Here is a 19,719-nt window from a genome sequence, read left to right on the forward strand (position 1 = left end):
ACAGACACAGAGGCATTGTGCTGTCTGACTTGCTGAGCACTGAATTGTTACAGAGGCTCTGACCACCAGGTTCTGCCTGTTCCTACTGGAAGAGCTGCAGGTGGCCATGGAAAGCCTGCATGTTTTCCTGGTGGTATTCCATAAGCAGCCTCTTCCTGTTTGACTCGGCCTTTCAAAATCCCTTTCCAGGTTTTCACAGATGGTATCCAAACAGCAGCATGATGACAAAGCTAGGAAGAGAACTGGGACCAGTTTACACAACTGGGAGGACAGATGGTCAGGGAGGACCCTGACTGGGAGGGAGCCTGACAGGGAGGACCTGAACTGGGAGGAGCATGGTCAGGGGCTGAGACAGAGCAGTGTAGGAGAGCTTGTACAGAAGACACCTGGATATAAGCATAAGGACAGCTTTTATCTGGAGTAGGTTTTTCAGCAGAGAAGAAAGAGGGCTGCAATCCAGACAGCTCAGAGCCCAGCCCACAGATTGTGTGAGGAGCAGCTCTTGCATGGCTGATAAGGCCAGCAAGAGATAAGGGACAGAAGCGCTCTTGCTGCCTGTGGTCACTCAGTCTAGCCCTCCACAATCTCTCTGTATAGGAAACAATAAAACCCAGCTCTAAGCCCAGTCTCTAGCACAAGCAACTCACCACAAGGACAAGAGCATCACTATGAAGGCAGAGAAGCAATATTAGGTCCTGACCAGCACTTATAAACACACTGAGCCCCCTGCAAGCCTCAGAGGTTGCAAATAAGCTGCACCTGGAGCTACTGGCACTGCCAAGGTCACCTGGCCTTTCAGATGGTGGAGACACCAACCAGAAACCTGGCCATTACTTTCTTTCTCATATAAAGACCCACCCTCTTATCTAGAAATGACCTTCTACAACTGACATGGGATTAAGTCAGAAGACTCCTGTTGGATGGGGGATTCAGTTTATGTCTGAGCATGAGCTGCTCATGGCAGTGTCTGTTCCCCTAGGTGAGCAGGGAATACGATGCAATGCGGGCAGCAACTCATTTTGCAGATGATAAAATACCGGTAGTTTTGTATGGTTTAGAATTTTTCCTTCTGATTATTTTATAAGAATGGAAATATAGACATGATGAAATTAAAAGTAGATTTTTGAAATAGCATTGTCCTTACAGGTACACCCAGAGCTATACAGTGTGCCAGACAGTGGCGTATTCTGGGTGCAGCACTTGTTTCCAGAAGTCATTGCTAACTTTTCCTACCTCGGTAATGATTCAGTTTTGGTCCTTAGCTAAAGGTCATCATTAACTCATGCTCTTAAGGGAAGACTCTGTACTCATCTCTCCATCTAACACTGCGAAGGTGTGAAAAATGGTGCATGAAACATGCAAGATTTGTTGCTGATTTTTAACGTGTACACTGTCTGGCAGCAGAGGAACGCCCTTTCCAGAGACAGAGGGTTGCAGAAACCCTTGGACCAGACCACAGCCCCGCAGCGCGGCAGCAGCACCTGCGTCCCATGCTCCTGATGGACCAGTCCTCCCTCAGCCCACCCTGTTGCTTTTTGACCTCGTGTATATTTCTGGCATCCACAGCATCCTGTGGTAACAAGTTCCACAGTTTAACCATGTGCTGCATGATATAATACTCCCTTCAGTTTGTTCTGCATTATAGAAAGCAGTGAATGATTTTTCCCTGTTCAAATTCCACAGGACTGCCATGGTGTGCATTTAGACACCTGTAGCACATCCCTCCCAATTACCTCTTCACGACAGGAGAATCCAGGCTCCGTGCCGAAGCCATTCTGTGTCACTGCTCGCCGACATTGCCCTGCATCTGCTTGCAGGCAGGAGCAGAATGGCAAATGGCAGCGTAAGTGTGGGCTCAGTGGGGCACTGGGGTGATGGGGAGCACTTATTACTGCTTTTCAATTACTCATCCTCTGTGATTTAATGTCATGACTTTTTACTTTGTGCGTTAATTCATATTTATCATCACTGAATTGCCCCTCAGCAGTTTGTGAGTGGTGAGACCTTCCCCAACTTACCATAGCCATTTTTAGCCTTTTCCAGCCCAACTTTATAATGCCAGAACTTTTTCTCATTTCGTTATTTCCCCCATTTTCTCAACCACTTACTGAATACGTTGACTAGAAAACAGATGCAAGCAGGATGCCTCTTACATTAACACCTAAGCTGTATTTCCTAGAATCTTCTTGGGGCTTTTGAGCACTTTCCATTATGATCAGCAAGGCTGTCACCCGAAAATTTTATAGCAAAATGGTTATATGTTTTGATTTGAGAAAAATGTCTACTGACTGTAAAGGGCAGAGGTGTGCTGAGGGGGAGAGCACTGCTTTAAAATACACCTTAAAATGACATTGGAAGTCAGAAAGTCCCTGGCTGACAAGAGCATCGCGCTGTGAAGGCAAAAGTGTCATGAAGGGCTCCAGGCTGCACTGTGCCATCTGTAGCAGGGAGATGCCACGTCCCTGCCTCCTGCTCCTCTTCCTTTCCCCTCCTATCCTCATGCCCCGTGCTCCCCAGGCATGGTCCCTGCACTGCTGCGCTGCCACCCAGGCACTTTTCCCCACTCCAGGGCCACAGCTTTGAATCCCTGCAGACAGCAAAGGGACTTGAAGTGAAGGCTCTCATTTCCTGGGGAAGTCCTGTAACCACCAGCTTGTATGCAAAACAAAAGGCTGATATTTATACACCATTTCTTCCTTCGCTGGTTGTGCTTTCGAATGACAGTGATCGCGGCTCTGGCACAGCCCATGCTGGCCGCCTGCACCGTGGAATCAGGCTCCACACACAGGGCAATGCTGACAGCCTCCGGTATGGAGGCACATGCCAAAGGAGCAGCCACAGGCCTTGGCCCTGCTCCTGTCTCAAAAAGCCTCCAGCCTGCACGTGGGACTTGGTAATGATGCGAACCACCTCGTGCATGGAGCTGTGGCCGTCACAGTGAGGGAGACTACAGGTCCTTGGTTTTAGAAGTAAAAACCATCTCTGCCTGAGGAAGCTGGAGGATGGTGAAAGGGTGCACTGCGGAGCCAGATTTAACACTTTCTGCCTTCAAGTCTCCTGCTCTGCTTTATTTCCAAATTTCACCTCTGCCATAAGAATAAGCATCACCAAAGAGTACTGGTGAGCACAGGCCTGCATTTGCCAGTGTCAATAATGATATTACATCTCTGGTGTTGGTTTATGTTTTACCATGGCTTCAATCAAGGGTACGATCTTATATGCCAGTCATTGCTGAACGAATCTTTTGCCTCTGACCCATCTGTTCTGGTAGGCAGATAAAAAAAACAGAATATGTTTTTGAAGGGATACAGGCAAGTTCATGGGGCTTGGATCTCTTACCATGGATGGACAGTATATGTAATAAAACATACAAGACATGCAAACTGTCTTTTACTTCCCTGCCACTTGGGCCTGAGCCCAATTTTATCCGTAAAACCTCCCTGTGGTGTTCAGGTTGGATATGCAAAGCTTCTGGATTTAGAGAGTTTCTCAGCACCCAAAACTGCTGCTGTGGAACTGAACTGGGTGAACCCCAGTGCCTAGAGCCGGTGGGCAGCAGAGGAGTGCCCCTGCCTCCTTCCCCTGCCGTGCACCTGGCCCTCAGAAAACCTGAAATATTTCCCTTGTCTCCCCCTTCGGACATGCATACAGTTGCTTTCTAATATAACACTCACACCTGGAATTAAATAGCTTGAAAACTACCTGAAATTACCATGGAACAAAGCCTGGTTAATGAATTAACTTCTAAGCTGAAGCAGAAATAGGCCAGCCCCCTTCTAGGTGAGCCCTGCAGCTTTCATGATCTGAAACAATTAGTACAATAAAGGCTCTTCTTTGAAGACATTATCATATTTGGGGATGGGGTTGCCAACAGAGAAGGCCTCAGGTGCCAGCAGGAAGCTCTCTAGGAGAAGGCAGCAAAGGGGAAATGGAGGGAGTGGGAATACCCCAAACGCAAACTCTGGAGAGGAAGCAGCAGTGGAGAAGGTGCTGCAAGCAGGAGTGAGACAAATGAGGCGTGGGGCTATGGCAGGCTCACTTCACCCCAATTTGGCAACTTACCACTCCTGCCACCTTCTTGCCCTCTCGCCCAGCAGCTCCCACCACCTTCCACCCAGCTCCAGGCTTGGCCACATGTGGGAAGCATTGCTTGTTGCCTCCCCATTCGAAGTGGAGCCCCATCTGCTCCCCACCTCCGGCACCTGCGGGGTTAGACCAGAGGCAGCGGGTCCAGGGCACTGCAGGTCCCCATGGGCCATGGCCCCTCTGGTAGCACCCAGCCCTGGCACCGGGCTGCTGCCCCTACCCACGGAACCAGCTTGCCACATCCCAAAATGTCCCTGGGGTGCTTGGAGCCAGAGGAGAGCCCTGCTCTGATCCAGTGGTGGCTGGGAAAGGCAGGAGTAAGGGGAGGCGACTTCTTCCAGCCGAGTAACGTCTAAGCCACCTTCTTGCTCTGGGCTGTCTCTACCTATTCTAAGGGGAAGAGAGGACCGGGGGGATAGTACAGGAAACAGACATACTTGTGGTTTCTTTTAATTTACAAGCATCACCATGGCAAGTTTCACACCTGAAGAGCTGTTGCAACATTCTGGTTTCCCCTCGTGCCAGCAGGTACAGTAGCGCTGTGCACCTCGTGCTGCAGCCAGCCTTGGTACCTTTGGCCTTGGTACCCACAAGCGAGAAGACCCGCCAGATCCTCGCACTGACCTGAGCACCGTGGTGCTTGAGACAGACAGCCAGCTGCGGTGATGCTCACTGGGTGTCACACCAGTAGCACGTCTGCAGCACGGCAGCTGCAAGACTACAAGGTGGAGAGCTGTGGGCCCTGCTGCAAGCACGTGGCCAAACACAGAAAGAAAAGGTATTTATGGGCAGAGGGAAGAGGGATCTGAAAGGTATGTGCCCCACAGCCTGTTTGATCCGTGCCCTTCCTAACAGCTACCTGTGCTCCTTCTGAGCAGGACTTACCTCCGAGGGATACATCTATCCTGCTGGCTGCTCCCGAGGAGGAAGTCTCATTACAGACACAATCCCAACAGACAGGCCAATACACTTTACATCACTTCTGGAAACAGAGTTTTATTAGGCATAACTTGTTGATACACCTCTGCTGCCCAGATCACCCTACATACAGTTTACATTATAGAATCACAGAGTCACAGAATGGTTGAGGTTGACAGGGACCTCTGGGTCCCTCTGGTCCAACTCCTGCTCAAGCAGAGCCACCCAGAGCAGGTTGCCCAGGACCATCTTCATTGGACTGTCCAAGGAGAGAAACTCTGCAACCTCTCCAGGCTGCCTGAGCCACTGCTCAGTCACCTGTACGGTACAGGAATGCCTCCTGATGTTTAGACAGAGCCTCCTGTGTTCCAGTTTGTGCTCACTGCCTCTTGTCCTGGCACTGGGCACCACTGAAAAGACCTGGCTCCATCTTCTTTGTGCCCTCCCTTCAGCTATTGACAGACATTGCTAAGATCTCTCCGAGCCTCCTCTTCTCCAGGCTGAACAGCCCCAGCAGTCCCAGTCCCTCTCCACCAACAAGGGACCTCTTTTCCAAACCAATATGACGGATTTCTACATCCCATGTCAGATAGCATTTCTTGTCCTTTTACACTGTCTTATTGTTGCTGCATTATTGGTGTTAGCTATAAAAGCATTTTCTAGAAAAATACTCTTGACAGTTGTCCTTATTCTGCAGAGCCTGACATGCTAGTGAGAACAGTGTGACACGTCGCAGTACAGGGCAGTCCTCTGAACAGCAGAGCCAGCAAAGCAGACTCCCAGGCATCTAAGCTGAGGCTGAGCTCCCACCTTCATTGTCCATTTTGCAGCAGGGCTGAGCAGGCAGAGCAGCTTTTCCATCAATATGGTTGTGATAGGCTTGTGCTACATGGTCAGGGTTCAGTCCTTCAGGGGAACAATGCTGCCCCGACTCACTGCCATGGCTGCAGCACAGACTTTCCCAAAAGCCAAGTCGTAGGAAGGCAGGATGAAGAGGGGACGTGTCCAAGCAGAAACCCCAAGGCATACATACATTACATGCAGTGTGTACACAGGTAGAAGAGAGCAAAATGCTTTAAAAAGGGAATGGGGCTGAACCTGAATGCATTTGATACCAAAGTCTGGAGATCTGGATCAGAGCAGTCTCCTGAGAGACAGGGTGGAAACTCCCGTCACCAGGAACAGATAACTAAGGTGGAAACAATAGTAGAAGTGTCCCAGCACCAACAGACCTTGGATGCTTGGAGTCAGAGCAGAAGCACTGTGGGAGAACTGAGTACTGGTTCTGAGTACTTTCAGTACTCAGTACCAGAACTGAGGACTTTCCACAAGAAAGGCAGCTACTTTGCCAATGCTTCCCAGCATCTCCATGCACACTTCTGCTGGGAGGGAGCATTTTCCACAGCCCAGACAACACAGGGGAGCCTCAGGCTGGGAGTGAGCTGGTTGCCTTATCCCCACAAAAGGGAACCCACTCACAGGGCATGCTGGACTTCTCCCTTCCTGCCACAGGTACTTCCTCCAGGGATGGAGATCAGTGCCTACATATCCAGGAGGTCTCTCAAGCAGCAATGTGGCCTTTACAGTTTTTAGAAAGTCCAGCCCATTCTGTTCCATATCTGCAGCTCCTACGGTGGTGCTGCACACTCTGTGCCAGCAGGGACCCAAAAGACCACACTTATTATAATCCTCTAGTATTTCTGAGTGCTGCAAATCTGCCGGGCACTGAAGCACAAGAGGAATCTTCTGTGCTAGGTCTCCAGTTTGGTCTCTCCAGCTTTCACAGTGTAGTAAATGGAAATAATCAATCAGTTCATCCAATGTGAATCCAGTACTGGGCCAGTCAAGATTTACCTTGAGTAATATAAGCAAACAGGTATTGACTGAGATGCTCACTTGCATTTAAAGCCGGTAAAATATTTTTAAAAAAATATTAGAAAATCTAAAATGTTGAAATGTTTTCTGTTCAGTTTGTTAACAATTGTGCTAACAATATGTTAATTTTGCTCTTTTAAAAAAAAATTGTAAGTGATGCATTTCAAAATAAGGAAACAGTTCAGTCACCTCAGCTAAAGTTAAGAGCATGTTTTATAAAGGCAACTTCCAAATACAGAAGTATCATTTCTGAAAATGCCTTATTTACAAAGAAAGAAGTAAAACTAAGATAATTTTGCATTTCAGTAAAAAACAAAGAAATATTTAGTCCTCCAAGATAACTGCTGCAAATACAAATGAAACTAACTTTATCTTCTGGACCACACTGTCTCTAGTCAAAGGGAAAAAGAGTTCATTGCCTCTGAAGATAAATTAAGATGAAGCGAGAATAAAATGGACTAGGTTCTGCTCTCAGACCTCTCTCTTTTTATCACTATTCCTTTTTCTTGCTCCAGACAGCTGGAGGGTCTGAAACTGTTTCCATCAATTGTTTCAGCACAAACAGTTAAAACTTTAGCCTCATTAGTGATGATGAAGGTGATGACAAAGCAAAGGGAATTAAAATGGAATTTTAATGGTCAATTTAAAAGGGAATTATATCAAGAAGCTGTAGTCATGTTGTGGAAACACTATTGCATTACATGGTGTGGGCACCACCTCCACTGTCTTAGCATCTTCCTGCCTCTGATCCCTTCACACCTCAAATTTTAGTTCAGTTTCTGAGCAGAGCAGCCAGGTGAAGCTGAGACTTACTCACCCAGCAACTGTGGGGTCTAGCAGGTCCCATACAGGATCATCGACATAATGACCAACTGCAGCTGTGCTGTAGTAATGCAGCCCAGCTCTATAAACTCCCTTGTCATTTATGCAAAACAGATAAAATTATTGCCTTCTTTGAAACATAAGCCATTTCCCTCCCACCCCCTCCTTCCAAACCCTTCATGTCATTGGAAGGTCTCACATCGGCCCCCAAGGAGGCTCCGAAGGAGGCTCTTCCTCTTCTCCCTCAGCGGGACTCCAGGCCACTCTCCTCTGAGCCACTGAGGGCTTTGGTCTTAATCCGGAGTTTGTGAGGCAGGGCAGAACAGCTTCTGCCCTTAGGATGATCTTCTGAAGAGCAGGGCAAGCTATATGGGGGTAGGGAAGTTTTGGGCACTTGCTGCTCATCATCTTCATCTGAGACAGCTGTGGTGCTCTCCTTGTTCACCTCTGCTGGACTGGGAGAAGGGGACAAGAAGCAGGCGCTGCCTGAGAAAGGCAAATGGAAAGAATATTTGTTGGGGCAGTTGTAATCGAGGAAAGGAGAGCAAATTGTGGATCTGAAGGCTGAATCAAGTCTCTTTGGCTGGTGAAGGTCAGGCGTGTTCATAGGAACCGGCTTTGCATCACAGCCAAGGATGTTGCTGGATGGGTCAAAGGTTTTGCATGAAAAGTCAGCTGGCTCCAGCACCTTTGGCACAAAGCTCTTCGTTGTGAAGAGGCAGGAATCTCCAGCAAAGGGCTCCACCTCGGGGAATGGGGAGGCTATTTTGTGCCCTCTGAAATAAATTCCCAGGAAGTCCTGGAGGGAGCGGCCCTGGTAGGTGCTGGTGTCTGGGCTGATGAGCCCAAAGCGCAGCTTCAGGGACAGCAGCTCTGTCCTGAGGATGGCGTTCTCCTCGCTGAGAGCAGCCAGCTGGCTCTCCATGGCAAAGTCATTGAGACGCCTCTTCTCCCGTGAGCGCTTGGCTGCCTCATTGTTCTTACGCCTCTTCTCCCAGTACATGTTGTCCTTCTTCTCATCTGGCATGAACTCCCGCTTGCGCCGGGAGGGCCCTCTCACCTTGCTGTGGAGGAGCTTTTCCTTGCTGTGCTGAAGCGCAAGGTCACTGATGGTGCTCAGCGGTGTCATGAAGTTGTCCATGGTTGCTAATACCACCCTGGTTCTGCCAGAATTAAAACATAAAACTATTACCACTAAATATGCTATTAATTAATACCAGTGAATAAATTAACATAGTCATGCAACTCTTTTTCTGTGTTAGTCACACCAGGAACACTACGTAGAGTGAGCACATCAATGCACTTAAATCTCAACAGTGTCCACAAAGTCCACCATGGTGTACCCAAAAAACGCGTACAACTGAGAGAGTTAAAGAGGATTCTTTTTGCTGACTCCATGAACAATCACAAACACTGTGCCTGACTTTAATCAGGATATCAAAAATTGCTCGCACATACTACTAATCTGCCACTGATCTCCCACTGCCTTTGCATAGGAAGTCAGCCTCCTTGCCCCTGTTTTACAGATAAGGAAGGTTCAGGAAGGAGAACTGATTTGCCTTAGTCATGTGCCTTAGTAGCAAGGCAGTAGGATGAAACAGGACTGCAGATCAAGTGCATCTACTCAGTCCCAAATTTTCCTCAGAACCCCTAGTCTTACTCTGAAAAGCTAGATTTGAGGATGTTTGTTATTTTGATAGGTCTGTAAGCAACTGTGGATGAACACAGAAAGTGTGGTCTAGAAGCTACTTGTACTGTTGGCACAGCTGTCCACAAAAGTCTCCATCTGAAGACAGTGACCATGGTACATTACTGACTACAGGAAGAAGCTAGCAGAGAAGACCAGTGATGCAGTCTATGTTGGAAAATTAAATTAATAAGAGATCACAGGACAACTGCAGACAGTTGTCACACTGCACATCCCCATCTAAGCTGTAAGCTTGCTGTAACACAGAGATCTTCCAGGAAAATCAACTCAGCCCTCCTGCCCTGGGAGGGATTGTGTTGATCAAGTGTCACTGTCTAGAAGTAAGGACCTGCATGTGGTTCCTTCAAACACCCTCTGTACCTCACAGACACCTAGACAGGGAGCTTAGCATGAGATGCTTCTCACCCTGAAGGTTTCACATAGTATCAGCTGAACTCCCTGGGCTATTGTCTACTGCCTGTAAAAGAGCCCAGTGACTACTTCTGGTTTAGACCTGCAAGCACCTTAGGTCAGGTGAGAAGAATCACATCTTGTGAGCCTAACAGAAGTTTTGGGAAGCTGCTTTGTGGAATCAAGAGGAGACAGTTTTTTATGACAGCTCTACAGGATGGATAGGGAAGAGGCAGAGGAAGATCCAACTCAGAAATGCTCCACTGAAATACTTCTCAAAACCTAGGTCCCTTCTAATAAAAAGCTGGGCCACAGGGAGCAGCCACTTTGATTGTTGATTAATGCACCAAAGCTTAGGTATTTGCCATATTTCCATCCCTAAGGCCCCTCATTTTAGCCTTGTGACTACATGATGTTGGGACCCACAAAGACCAATGGACAAAAAATGGCTGAGATGCCCTCCACACTGTCTGGCGGGTTGCAGTACACTTCACTAGTACTGCAATGCTCTCATGGCTTGCCACATAGCTAAAACAATAATAGTAGCTGTTTATATAATTGCAAAGTGCTTTTCTGAGTCATGGGCAGAACATCACCAAGGTTCCTGGCAGAGTTGGTCAGAGTGCTGGGGAGAGGAGGGCTGGCTGACATTTTCAGCTGAAAAATTTCCCTCCCCCCTAAGAAAAAAATGTTTCTGTATGAAAATTGCCAGAACTCTGAGGAAACAAAATCAGATTAACACCCATTATTCAGTTTTTAGCCAATAACATTCAGTTTGAGCATTTTTGTCTTTCAAACAGCTATTTAGGAATCAGACTAAATGGCCATATTCAGAGGAACGGCTGAAGTGAGAAGGCAAACTCTTTTGGAAAGCCTGGGCCATATATGTTAGCGTCATCAGATGCCGTAGGCTTGTGAAAATCTGTCATGTGACCTTTCTGAAAATCAACACTTCTAATAATCAGCATGACTATTAGCCAACATTCTTATTAAATCAATTAGTTACATGAGTGACATGATTTGCTCTTTTCTTGGTGATAACCAGCTACAAGCAAATAGAAAGATGTGATTCAAAATCTTTGAGGGCACATCACTTTGGGCAGGGATGGTGCATTGCTCAGAACACAGAAGGGAACTTATTCAGCGAAGGACCTACAGAGTCAGAAATGATAAAGAGCCATGATTGGGAACTTCATTTGTTCTTCACAAGCATTCACAACAACACTAGCCAGAAGAGCTCATGTATCAGCGGAAAACATAAACAATTCCTAAACACTGTCCAGTTGAAATATGTTTGGAGTTTTTTGAAAATTTCCAGTGTTCTTCACTTTCCAAGCATCATGTAAAAGACCACATTTGAATGTCTAGTTTTCCAAGAGTGGCTATTGATTTCTTAAGAATCCAACATCAGAAATCATAAAGGTTGGATGCAAAACACTCTTTTTGCTTACTTGCATAGCACCACAATCTTTGTTTTCTTGCACAGCACTCACTGAAAATCATATCGCTTTTTAAGGTGTCTCAATCTAGCACTCAACAGTGAGGCATTAAAGACCACTAGAGGATTTCAAAAATCAAGCAATGTGTGAATGTAGATGGAGTTCCATAATATACACAAAGAGTTAAATACATATCATACAGCAGAAATGTGAACAATGAGCCTAAAAATGCTAATCTTCTGCAGAAACTATTTGATTAAGTATTTTGTTGCTTGCAGGCAAAATATCTGCTGTTTATTTTCACAGATTTAAAGACCTTCAGTATTGGCAGGTTGTCATCTAGTATGATCTCTGCACGATGCAGACCTGCAAAATAGACAAATCCACATCTATCTGCTGTCCTAGTTTGTTCAGCGTGACCAGAGTTCTGTTCTGGTTTAAATCAGGACAAGTTCCAGGAAAGTACTCTCTGTCCAAATCAGTGTGATTTTGTAATTAAATACATTTGGAATGCATTTGTTTTAATTTAGCTGTAACTCTTTGACATTTCAAACACAGTGCAAAGGTTCTGAGGGCAACTAAAGACCAAAACAAAGAATCTCCTTTAGTGTGAATATGTTTTGGGGTAATTTCTCTGGTTTTTGAGCAAAATTACTCCTGATGTCAAAGCATCAAAGGGAGAATTTCAATGAGTGTACCTGTGGTTTCTGACAGCGTCAAGAGGCAGAAATATGCTATTGTTTCAGGGCTTAATCACTTACCAGGAATTTTTCAGGTTGGTATTTGACGTGACTTCTTTGTTGGATGAGTCAAAGATGAACAGGTGGCTTTTTCACTGTGTAAACTTATCACCCACATTGGGCAAAGTAGCTTGTCTTTTCCCTGTCCATCTCTTGCTCCTGGTGCCTGTCCTTATGAGATCCTATAAGAAGTTTCAAGATTGCTGTAACCAACACTCATTGTTCAACATAGCTGGGAAGCACAGGAAATAAAAGGGACCCAAAAGAGGTATTTATGAGACAGAACCAAAAAAAGTAACAAAAAATTGAGCTATTTCTTCCAACAAATTCATCTCAGCACATCTGTTCAACCCTTAGCACATTTGTTTAATCCCTCACACTTTGATCCATTCTACCAAGGTGGGAGTTTCCAGACGACAATACTGCCCAGGTGGAAGCAGATGGGAATGAAGCAGTGAGAAGTGAGGGCTGAGTCCAGGAGAAGAAGCAGGAGTCAGACCAGAGGCACAGCTGTACCTACCTGGAGGCGGGGAAGGTTTGGGGACTGTTTGGGTGAGAAGTGGGAGGTAGGGGAAGTTCTTATCGGAGGCAGGATCTGGCCTTTTAAGGGCAAGGAATGAAGGCCTAGCTGGGCCAACATGTGAAAGCATCGAGTCTGAGGCCACAAAGACTGAAGTCTACCTGTTATTTATGTCTGCAGCCCACAGAGTCACACATATACCCACACAATATTTGTCTTGGGAGTCTTCATGAGTGCAGACTCCATCAATCAAGCACACAAGGTGTCACACAGCTTGTAGCCACAAGAAGTGGAAACATTAATATTAGTAATGATGGTACATCTGGTCGTGTACATTACGCAACAAATGTTTCATAAGGTGCATTGGTATCTATTGTTTCTGTGGCAATCACTTAACGACGTTCCGATATATTTAAGTCTTGGCAGGACAACAGACATGCTACATATTATCTGCATCTTAAATGGAAGAGAAAGCACCGAAAAATGGAAAACAGTGATGTTGTTCCTTCATTTTTCACTTCTAATTTGCACTAAAGCTGCTAGTTCTGTTCACACAGAGCATGTTTCTGAAGCCCAGTCACTGGACAGAGCAACAACTTTTCTCGTCTCCTACTTTTCTGAGCAGACAGAAAGCAAGCTACATTTTTATGTAAAGACTTTTAAATACATGCATTAAAAACTATCCTTACCACCTCTACAATGCATCTGATTAGTTTCGGTGCTGTCCAAGGATAGAAAAGTTGATGAACTCAGTAAGGATTTGCCTCCAGGATTAAATATCTCAATTATCACTTGAGTCTGCATGGGACAGAAAAGCTGCAGAGGACACTCACGGCTGCACAGGGCTGAACGTGTAATGCCTTGGTGTAATGCCAGTGCTAAACCATTTACATGTCCGTGAAAACATCAGCAAGTTACACTGCAGTTTTCGTACATGCACTCAACATGGTTGAAAGACCCTCACTTCTGGTAAAATGGCTTTTAGCCTGCTAACAGGAGGCCACGGTAGGGTTCAGGCTCCAGAGGTCTGGTTCAGGTGCAACTCTCCTTCTTTCTCTTATCTCCACCCTGAGCAGTAGCTCAGAGCAGACTTTGATGAACTGTACTTTCTAGAAGGCTGTACAAAGCCCTCCAGCAAAAATACGTATCTAACAGGAACTGCTTCACTGCAGATATACAAGATGATACACACTTTTCTTTAAACAAAACACACTGCCTCATAAAACACTGGTGAATCTCACTTTTTTGTGATCATAAATTAAGCCCTCAACTCTCAAATTATTTCATTCTTTTTCCCAAGGATGCAATAAAATTTGAACAGTTCCAGCAAAAGGCAACCAGAACAGGCATAGATTTAAAATAGTTTCTGTATACAGCAATGCTAACTCATTATTTCTTAAGAATAAAGATCATGTGCTGGAGTTATCAGGCAGTGGATATCAAAGAAAGAAAAGGAAGCATGTCTTCATGCAATGTAAAATTTAAATGTGTAGTTCATTGCCTTGGGATAGTGTGTCAATCAAAAATAAAAGTGGAATCAAAAAAAGATAAGACAAAAGATCGCACCAGGCAGATCTTTGAACTGACACAATCTAATTGTTCTTATACCCTGAAATACTGGGTAAATTTGAGTATTATATAAATTTCCAGTGAGTGTGTTACAGCAGTTGTAGAACAGAACTGTAGCTGTGGGTCTCTCATCTTCTCTTTGAATTAGAACAGAGAATGAGCCAAATCTCATACTAAATTCAATCATTTTAATAAAGTGAATATTTATATTCTCTTATTTTCAATTTACTGATTTTTAATGTACAAACCTAGAAGTTACTGCTTCTCATATGACTTTCCTTTCTGTAAGTTGCAGTCTTTTTCTTAAATCTTCACGTCCACTTTTTTCCCCCTGCTTAAATCACAAATTCTACATAAATATCTACAATCATCAATTATGTTTTTGATCTTGGTCTCATTTAAAAACAGAGCTGAGAGGGCTATTTTTAGCCAAGAATATAGGAATTAAATTCCAAGTATAAATCTACTTTACTTTACAAAGGAAAAATCAGTGTAATTTAGAAGTGCACTTAGTGACTTAGTGTAACTCCTCTGTGTTAGAGATTTCTTTTCTTTACTCTGAAGTGAAAATGTACTATTAAAACAAACAAACAAAAAAAAACCAACAACAACAACAAACAAGCAAAAGGTAATTCAAAATGATTCATTTGTCATGGTAGTGGTGAAGTTCTTCCCAAGACATGCACAGATCTCAGCACATATTCTTTACTTGATTTTAACTATAACTTCTAAAACAAAAAAAAAGAAGAAAGCTCCCACTGTTTTGTTGTTGTTGTTGTTGTTGTTGTTTAAATAAACACATAATTCTGCTACGCAATTAACTACCCCAGTGAAAATTTTCGGATCAAACTTTTATTTCCAACTTCCTTACTGCACATGATTCGGTGCCCATATACGTAAGAGGCAATCCACAGAAACATCACTGGAGTTTACTCTAACTTTACCATAGTTAAACTGGGAACAGAATTTAGGATTGAAGGAGTTTAAATTGACACAAAGTTTGAGTCACGCTGCCCTTGCTTTATGATGATATAAATTAGGTTGACAGTTGCCCATTTTTTCACTCCTAAATTATGTCAGCTTGAACTAAATCAGAACTCATTTGTTAATCTCAAAATGGTCTACTGCTTAAAGTGTCTAACCCACAGGAATTATTCAGAATGTACCCTGATAAAACGAGATAATAAACAGGCCCCGGTGAGCATGGCACGATTTACAATAGAAACCCCTGAAAACTTCTAGCAGGAACACCATGCGGTACAAACACTGCACTGTAAGCACCTTAGTAAACAAGTTTCGGTCCCCTCTGCTGCTTGTGCTGTGGTTTGGTAGTATTTCACAATGCTCTCTAAACTTAGCAGCCTATTCAAGATAAAAGGATATCATTCTAATTACTCATATTCCTGATTATTTCACATTCACGCTAAAGCAGCGGTTAGCAGGTGCTATTGAGGAATAGATATTACTCATTTTTTGCATTTCAATGGGAGATGACTTGGTCTATTGACTGAAGCGGACAGAGAGGGAGAAAACAGAGCAGAGGCTACCACCCTGCATTCCTGAGCTTCAGGATGACTGCTTCTGTGGTTGGTACTGGCAGAATCATTCTTGTTTGTGAAGCTTTACACTCAAATTTAAAGCAAAACTGTCTAAGGAACAAATAGAATATGCCAAAGCCATATATCTGCCGCATATCTGTTTTGAAAACACCCAAATGATTGTTGGCTAACACTGCCAAATGTTACTGCAAGTCTGTCAATTGTGATATATTTACAGAGCCTCAAAACTGAGCATTTTCACTGTAAGGGCCAGGTGTTCTAAAGCCTGGTTTCCACAGAAGCTTTGTACTCAGTTGGGCACTTGTTTGAAAATCAGATTCCAGGACTCTGTAAGGATTTTCTGGAGTCGATCACTTTTAAAACCTGGACACAGCCTCTGAGTCTGTAGAGGAAAACTTGATTTTCAGGGGTCTGAAAGATACATTTAACTTTCTTGTGTACTAAAATTCTAGGCTCAGAGAGATTAAATCATTGCCTTTGGGCCTTAATCACAACATGGTGTGTTAGGATTGATTTGTAGTTTTGTCTTTTGGTCTTGAGGTATGAGACTTCAAGTGATGTGAACCTACCCAAATTTACCAAACTACCTGCAGCCAAAGTGCAGGTTCTTACAGCTTGTCAGCTGTATAAACCTTCCTCGATTCCGTCACTTGCAGTCAAAGCCCATACCACCGTGGAGGCTGCACTGCCCATGGTAACTAGCCTCAAAGCTAGCTCAAGTAATGCTCTATGTTGAACAAACCGACCTCTAAATTTTACCGAGGGTCTACAGTGGATATTAAGACTGGAAATGCTCCGAAAAACTCTTAAAACCGCAAAGTTATTTATGATTCTTTGCAAGCTACAGTTTTGCAGTTCTTGGTCTGCAAATCCCTCGGTGTGTGGTGCTGGTGAATAAAGAAATCTCCACAGTTTGTTCCATCCAGCTTGCCTCTGCTTCCAAGACACCCGCACCCATCACACCACAGCTCAGTATTATACTAAGTGCATATTTTTTTATTTTTTTTTTCTGGGAAACCACTTTAAAGAAACTCCTTTTGTTTAAAAATGCTTAAGAAAGCCTCAGCATTTTTTTTTATTGTTTGTGTGGAGAGCATCAATTTTTCAGCAGGCTGTGCTTGGCTGGGATAGTTTAGTTGAATTCTGAAAGATGGGATTCTGAAACTCAAGTGTTTCAGCAGAAGGCACAAAATCAGTCAGTATTTTCAGAACATTGTTGCTGATATTTTTAAACAACAACTGAAACTTTCTTTGGAAAGCAGGCTACAGCTGAAAAACAGACTGGATCTGAGTATTTTGTAGACATGTTTTAGTTGTCTTATTCCTTCAGTTTCAGCACCTAATAGGCAGACCCTGCTCCAGGAACATATGAAGCATGAATAACTGAATTGTGCCTTTTTCACTTGCTAGTTCTGCACCGCACAGTGCTTGGTAGCACAGAGATATCTGAGCTATTTCATTTGGATGCGGTGATGCTGAGACAGACCAGAGTTCCCTCAAGCTAACTCACATCAACAAGGTCACTTGCACTACCAGGGCATAGCCACATTTAGTACCGCAGCTTGTGTACCAGCAGCAAGCTGAAGCACATTCAGAGAGCACCGATTTGCAGGACCAGACCTCATACTGTATTAAATCTGTGTCACATCACTTATAGTAAAGCAATAAATAAGACATAAGAAGATTATGCCACGCAGGAGTGTGGACGGTGGGTACGAACCTCTTAATTCTTGTGTGTGCAGGTTTTCTGTGGCCTTCTATGCTACCAGGATGGTGGGGCTGCATTTACTTTGGTGTAACTCTGGAACAGGTCTTTCACTTGCACTGCTGTTGGGAGCCAGCGTGGCAGGAACTGGAGGTGGATGTCCACAAGTGACGTGCCGCTCGCGGGACGTGCAGACCTGCACCGCTTTCTGCCTCGCTCTGCCCTACACAGGGATGGAAAATTCCATCTGGTTCATACTGAATCTGACAAAAACTGCTGTCACACCAGCTTCTTTAAAATGAAGATCAATTCATGAAGATAAGCTCATAATTATCTGAAAGTTACCCCAGATGTTATAGCAATGCCTCGTCAAGAGAAAGAAATGAGAGGCAGACCAGACCAACAGGTAAGTCCCTTCCTCCCCATAGCAGAAGAATGTCGTTGCAGGCTACGAAATCAATGAGTCCTGAGAGTGTGTTTAAAATTAAGTGTAGGCTAAGAGCTTTTTATGTGACGAGGCCAGAAATGCTGGCTTAAGCAAAGCTGCCACTGACTTTTGCAAGTCTGTGGCTTTCAGTCTTGGAAATGAGAAGTCAAGAAACATCAGAAAATAATTCAACATCTTTCTGATCTTTCCTAGACGTAATCAGCCATGGTTAGTAAGTCTTAAGGACATATGAAATCCCCACTTCAAAAGCTGTGAGCCACCATTTGCAAATGACAAAATCCCCCACTCCATGGAAGCTGCAAAGATACCACTGTCACAGAATTATCAACAATATTTTAGGAGGAAAAACAAAACAAACCCTACTAAAAACAAGGACCTCCCCCTCATTTTCAAAACCCATTCCCTAGCAAACGCCAGCCATAAGAAAAGAAAGCCTTCTCCTGCAGCTGATACTCCTGACTCCATTCTTTACCTTTTCATGCCAGAGACACACGTATGCAGCAGAGTGCCACAGTTTTGCTAACCCAGCAGTGCTGTAATCCAGATTCCAGCCCTAAGAAACAATTTTGTTTTAAGTGAACAAACCTCAGCTGAGCTCTCCCACTTGTTCTCTAAGTTTTTCCTTCTCCCAGCACCTCCAGGATGCAGGACTGATCACAGTATCCCTTTTAAAAACCTTCCTTAAGATCCCAAATAAAACTAATTTAATTGCTTACCCTTCTGTTTCAGAGTGAGAAATTGATACTCATAAAATATAAAGCATTTTCTCTAAGGGGCGTTGAAGTAGCCGATCAGGAGTGGAGCATAGTGAGGACCACAGATTTTTGTGCATGGTGCCTTTCTCATTGTTTTCTAGCAGGAAGACCCCCATCCCTGTGTTCTTTTGCAGTAGTCCTGTCAAAGGATCTGATGCTATCTAAAAGCTCTCCTTTTTCTATTTAAAGGAAATAAGCCATCGCTACTGGCTTGTCTTGAAGGCTGCCGGGCCTTCTCCACTCTCTGAAGTGTGTGCAAAGGGCACCCACTGCAGAACGTGATCACATCTCTCATTCATTAACTGTTAATATCAAGATTTTCCATCAGAGGTTTCCCTTTCACTCTGCTATCACAGGAAATAAATGAAACTTTTGAAGATTTTGCAAGGCAGAGTCATGCATCGGCCACCTTCTGCCTCAGTTTCTATAAGATACAGAACTGGTGGCAAACCCACTTCTACTAAAGATGAAACTCCTCATTTCAGTCCCAACTCATTGAGTTTTTCTGTGCCCAAAGCAACAGCGTGCTTATCAGTGCTTTATCAGATTCAAAATGCATACTTCTGGGTAACTGAAGTGAAATGGTTATGTAAATTCACCTGGTGCAGTCCTAGAAATAATATTACTAGCTCAAAACTGATTGCTGCAGATTCTTTTTAAAATCACATGAAAAGATGATAAGGCTCTAAACTAGTATTGTATGAAGCTACATTGGAGACAAACCTGGAGTGCCTCTACTAATGCTGTACTACTCCACATTTCATCCAGAGCAGCAGAAAACAGCAGCCAGGCTATAATGTTTTGTACAGAAAATGGAAATACAAAATAATCTTTCTCTTCCATCCCTTGGGTCATTCCTTGCAACATTATTATACACGGTACACTTTCGCTAGACCAAAGCAGTATGAATTTCTGCTTAAACTTCTTGACCGCACAAGAAAATAGAGAAAGATACCCTTCCTTATCAAAACACTAAGCCAAATTTTGCTGTTAATGGCATCTTATCTGACTTTCTGCTGTTAATTGCATCTTATCTGGCTAATTGGAAAGGTTTGAAAAAGGAGGGAACCAAGACACAAATTCAGCCAGAATTTGTTGCACAAATTTCAGCTAGACACAATGTACTCACCAGTGTGTTTGCTCTTGCCAGGAGCTCTTTGCTCTACAAGATGCCCAGGAGCATGG

At 44.2% G+C, this 19,719-nt stretch overlaps 1 protein-coding gene across 1 annotated transcript; it reads right to left on the bottom strand.

Moving 5' to 3' along the window:
- Positions 1-7,945: 7,945 nt before the first annotated feature.
- On the bottom strand, positions 7,946-8,842 carry NFILZ (NFIL3 like basic leucine zipper). Its single transcript, XM_035570866.1, has one exon. It carries the CDS (start codon positions 8,840-8,842, stop codon positions 7,946-7,948), a length of 897 nt encoding a protein of 298 aa, XP_035426759.1.
- Positions 8,843-19,719: the final 10,877 nt, after the last annotated feature.

This window comes from Cygnus atratus, chromosome 26 (assembly GCF_013377495.2).
Source record: "Cygnus atratus isolate AKBS03 ecotype Queensland, Australia chromosome 26, CAtr_DNAZoo_HiC_assembly, whole genome shotgun sequence".
NCBI lineage: Eukaryota > Metazoa > Chordata > Aves > Anseriformes > Anatidae > Cygnus > Cygnus atratus.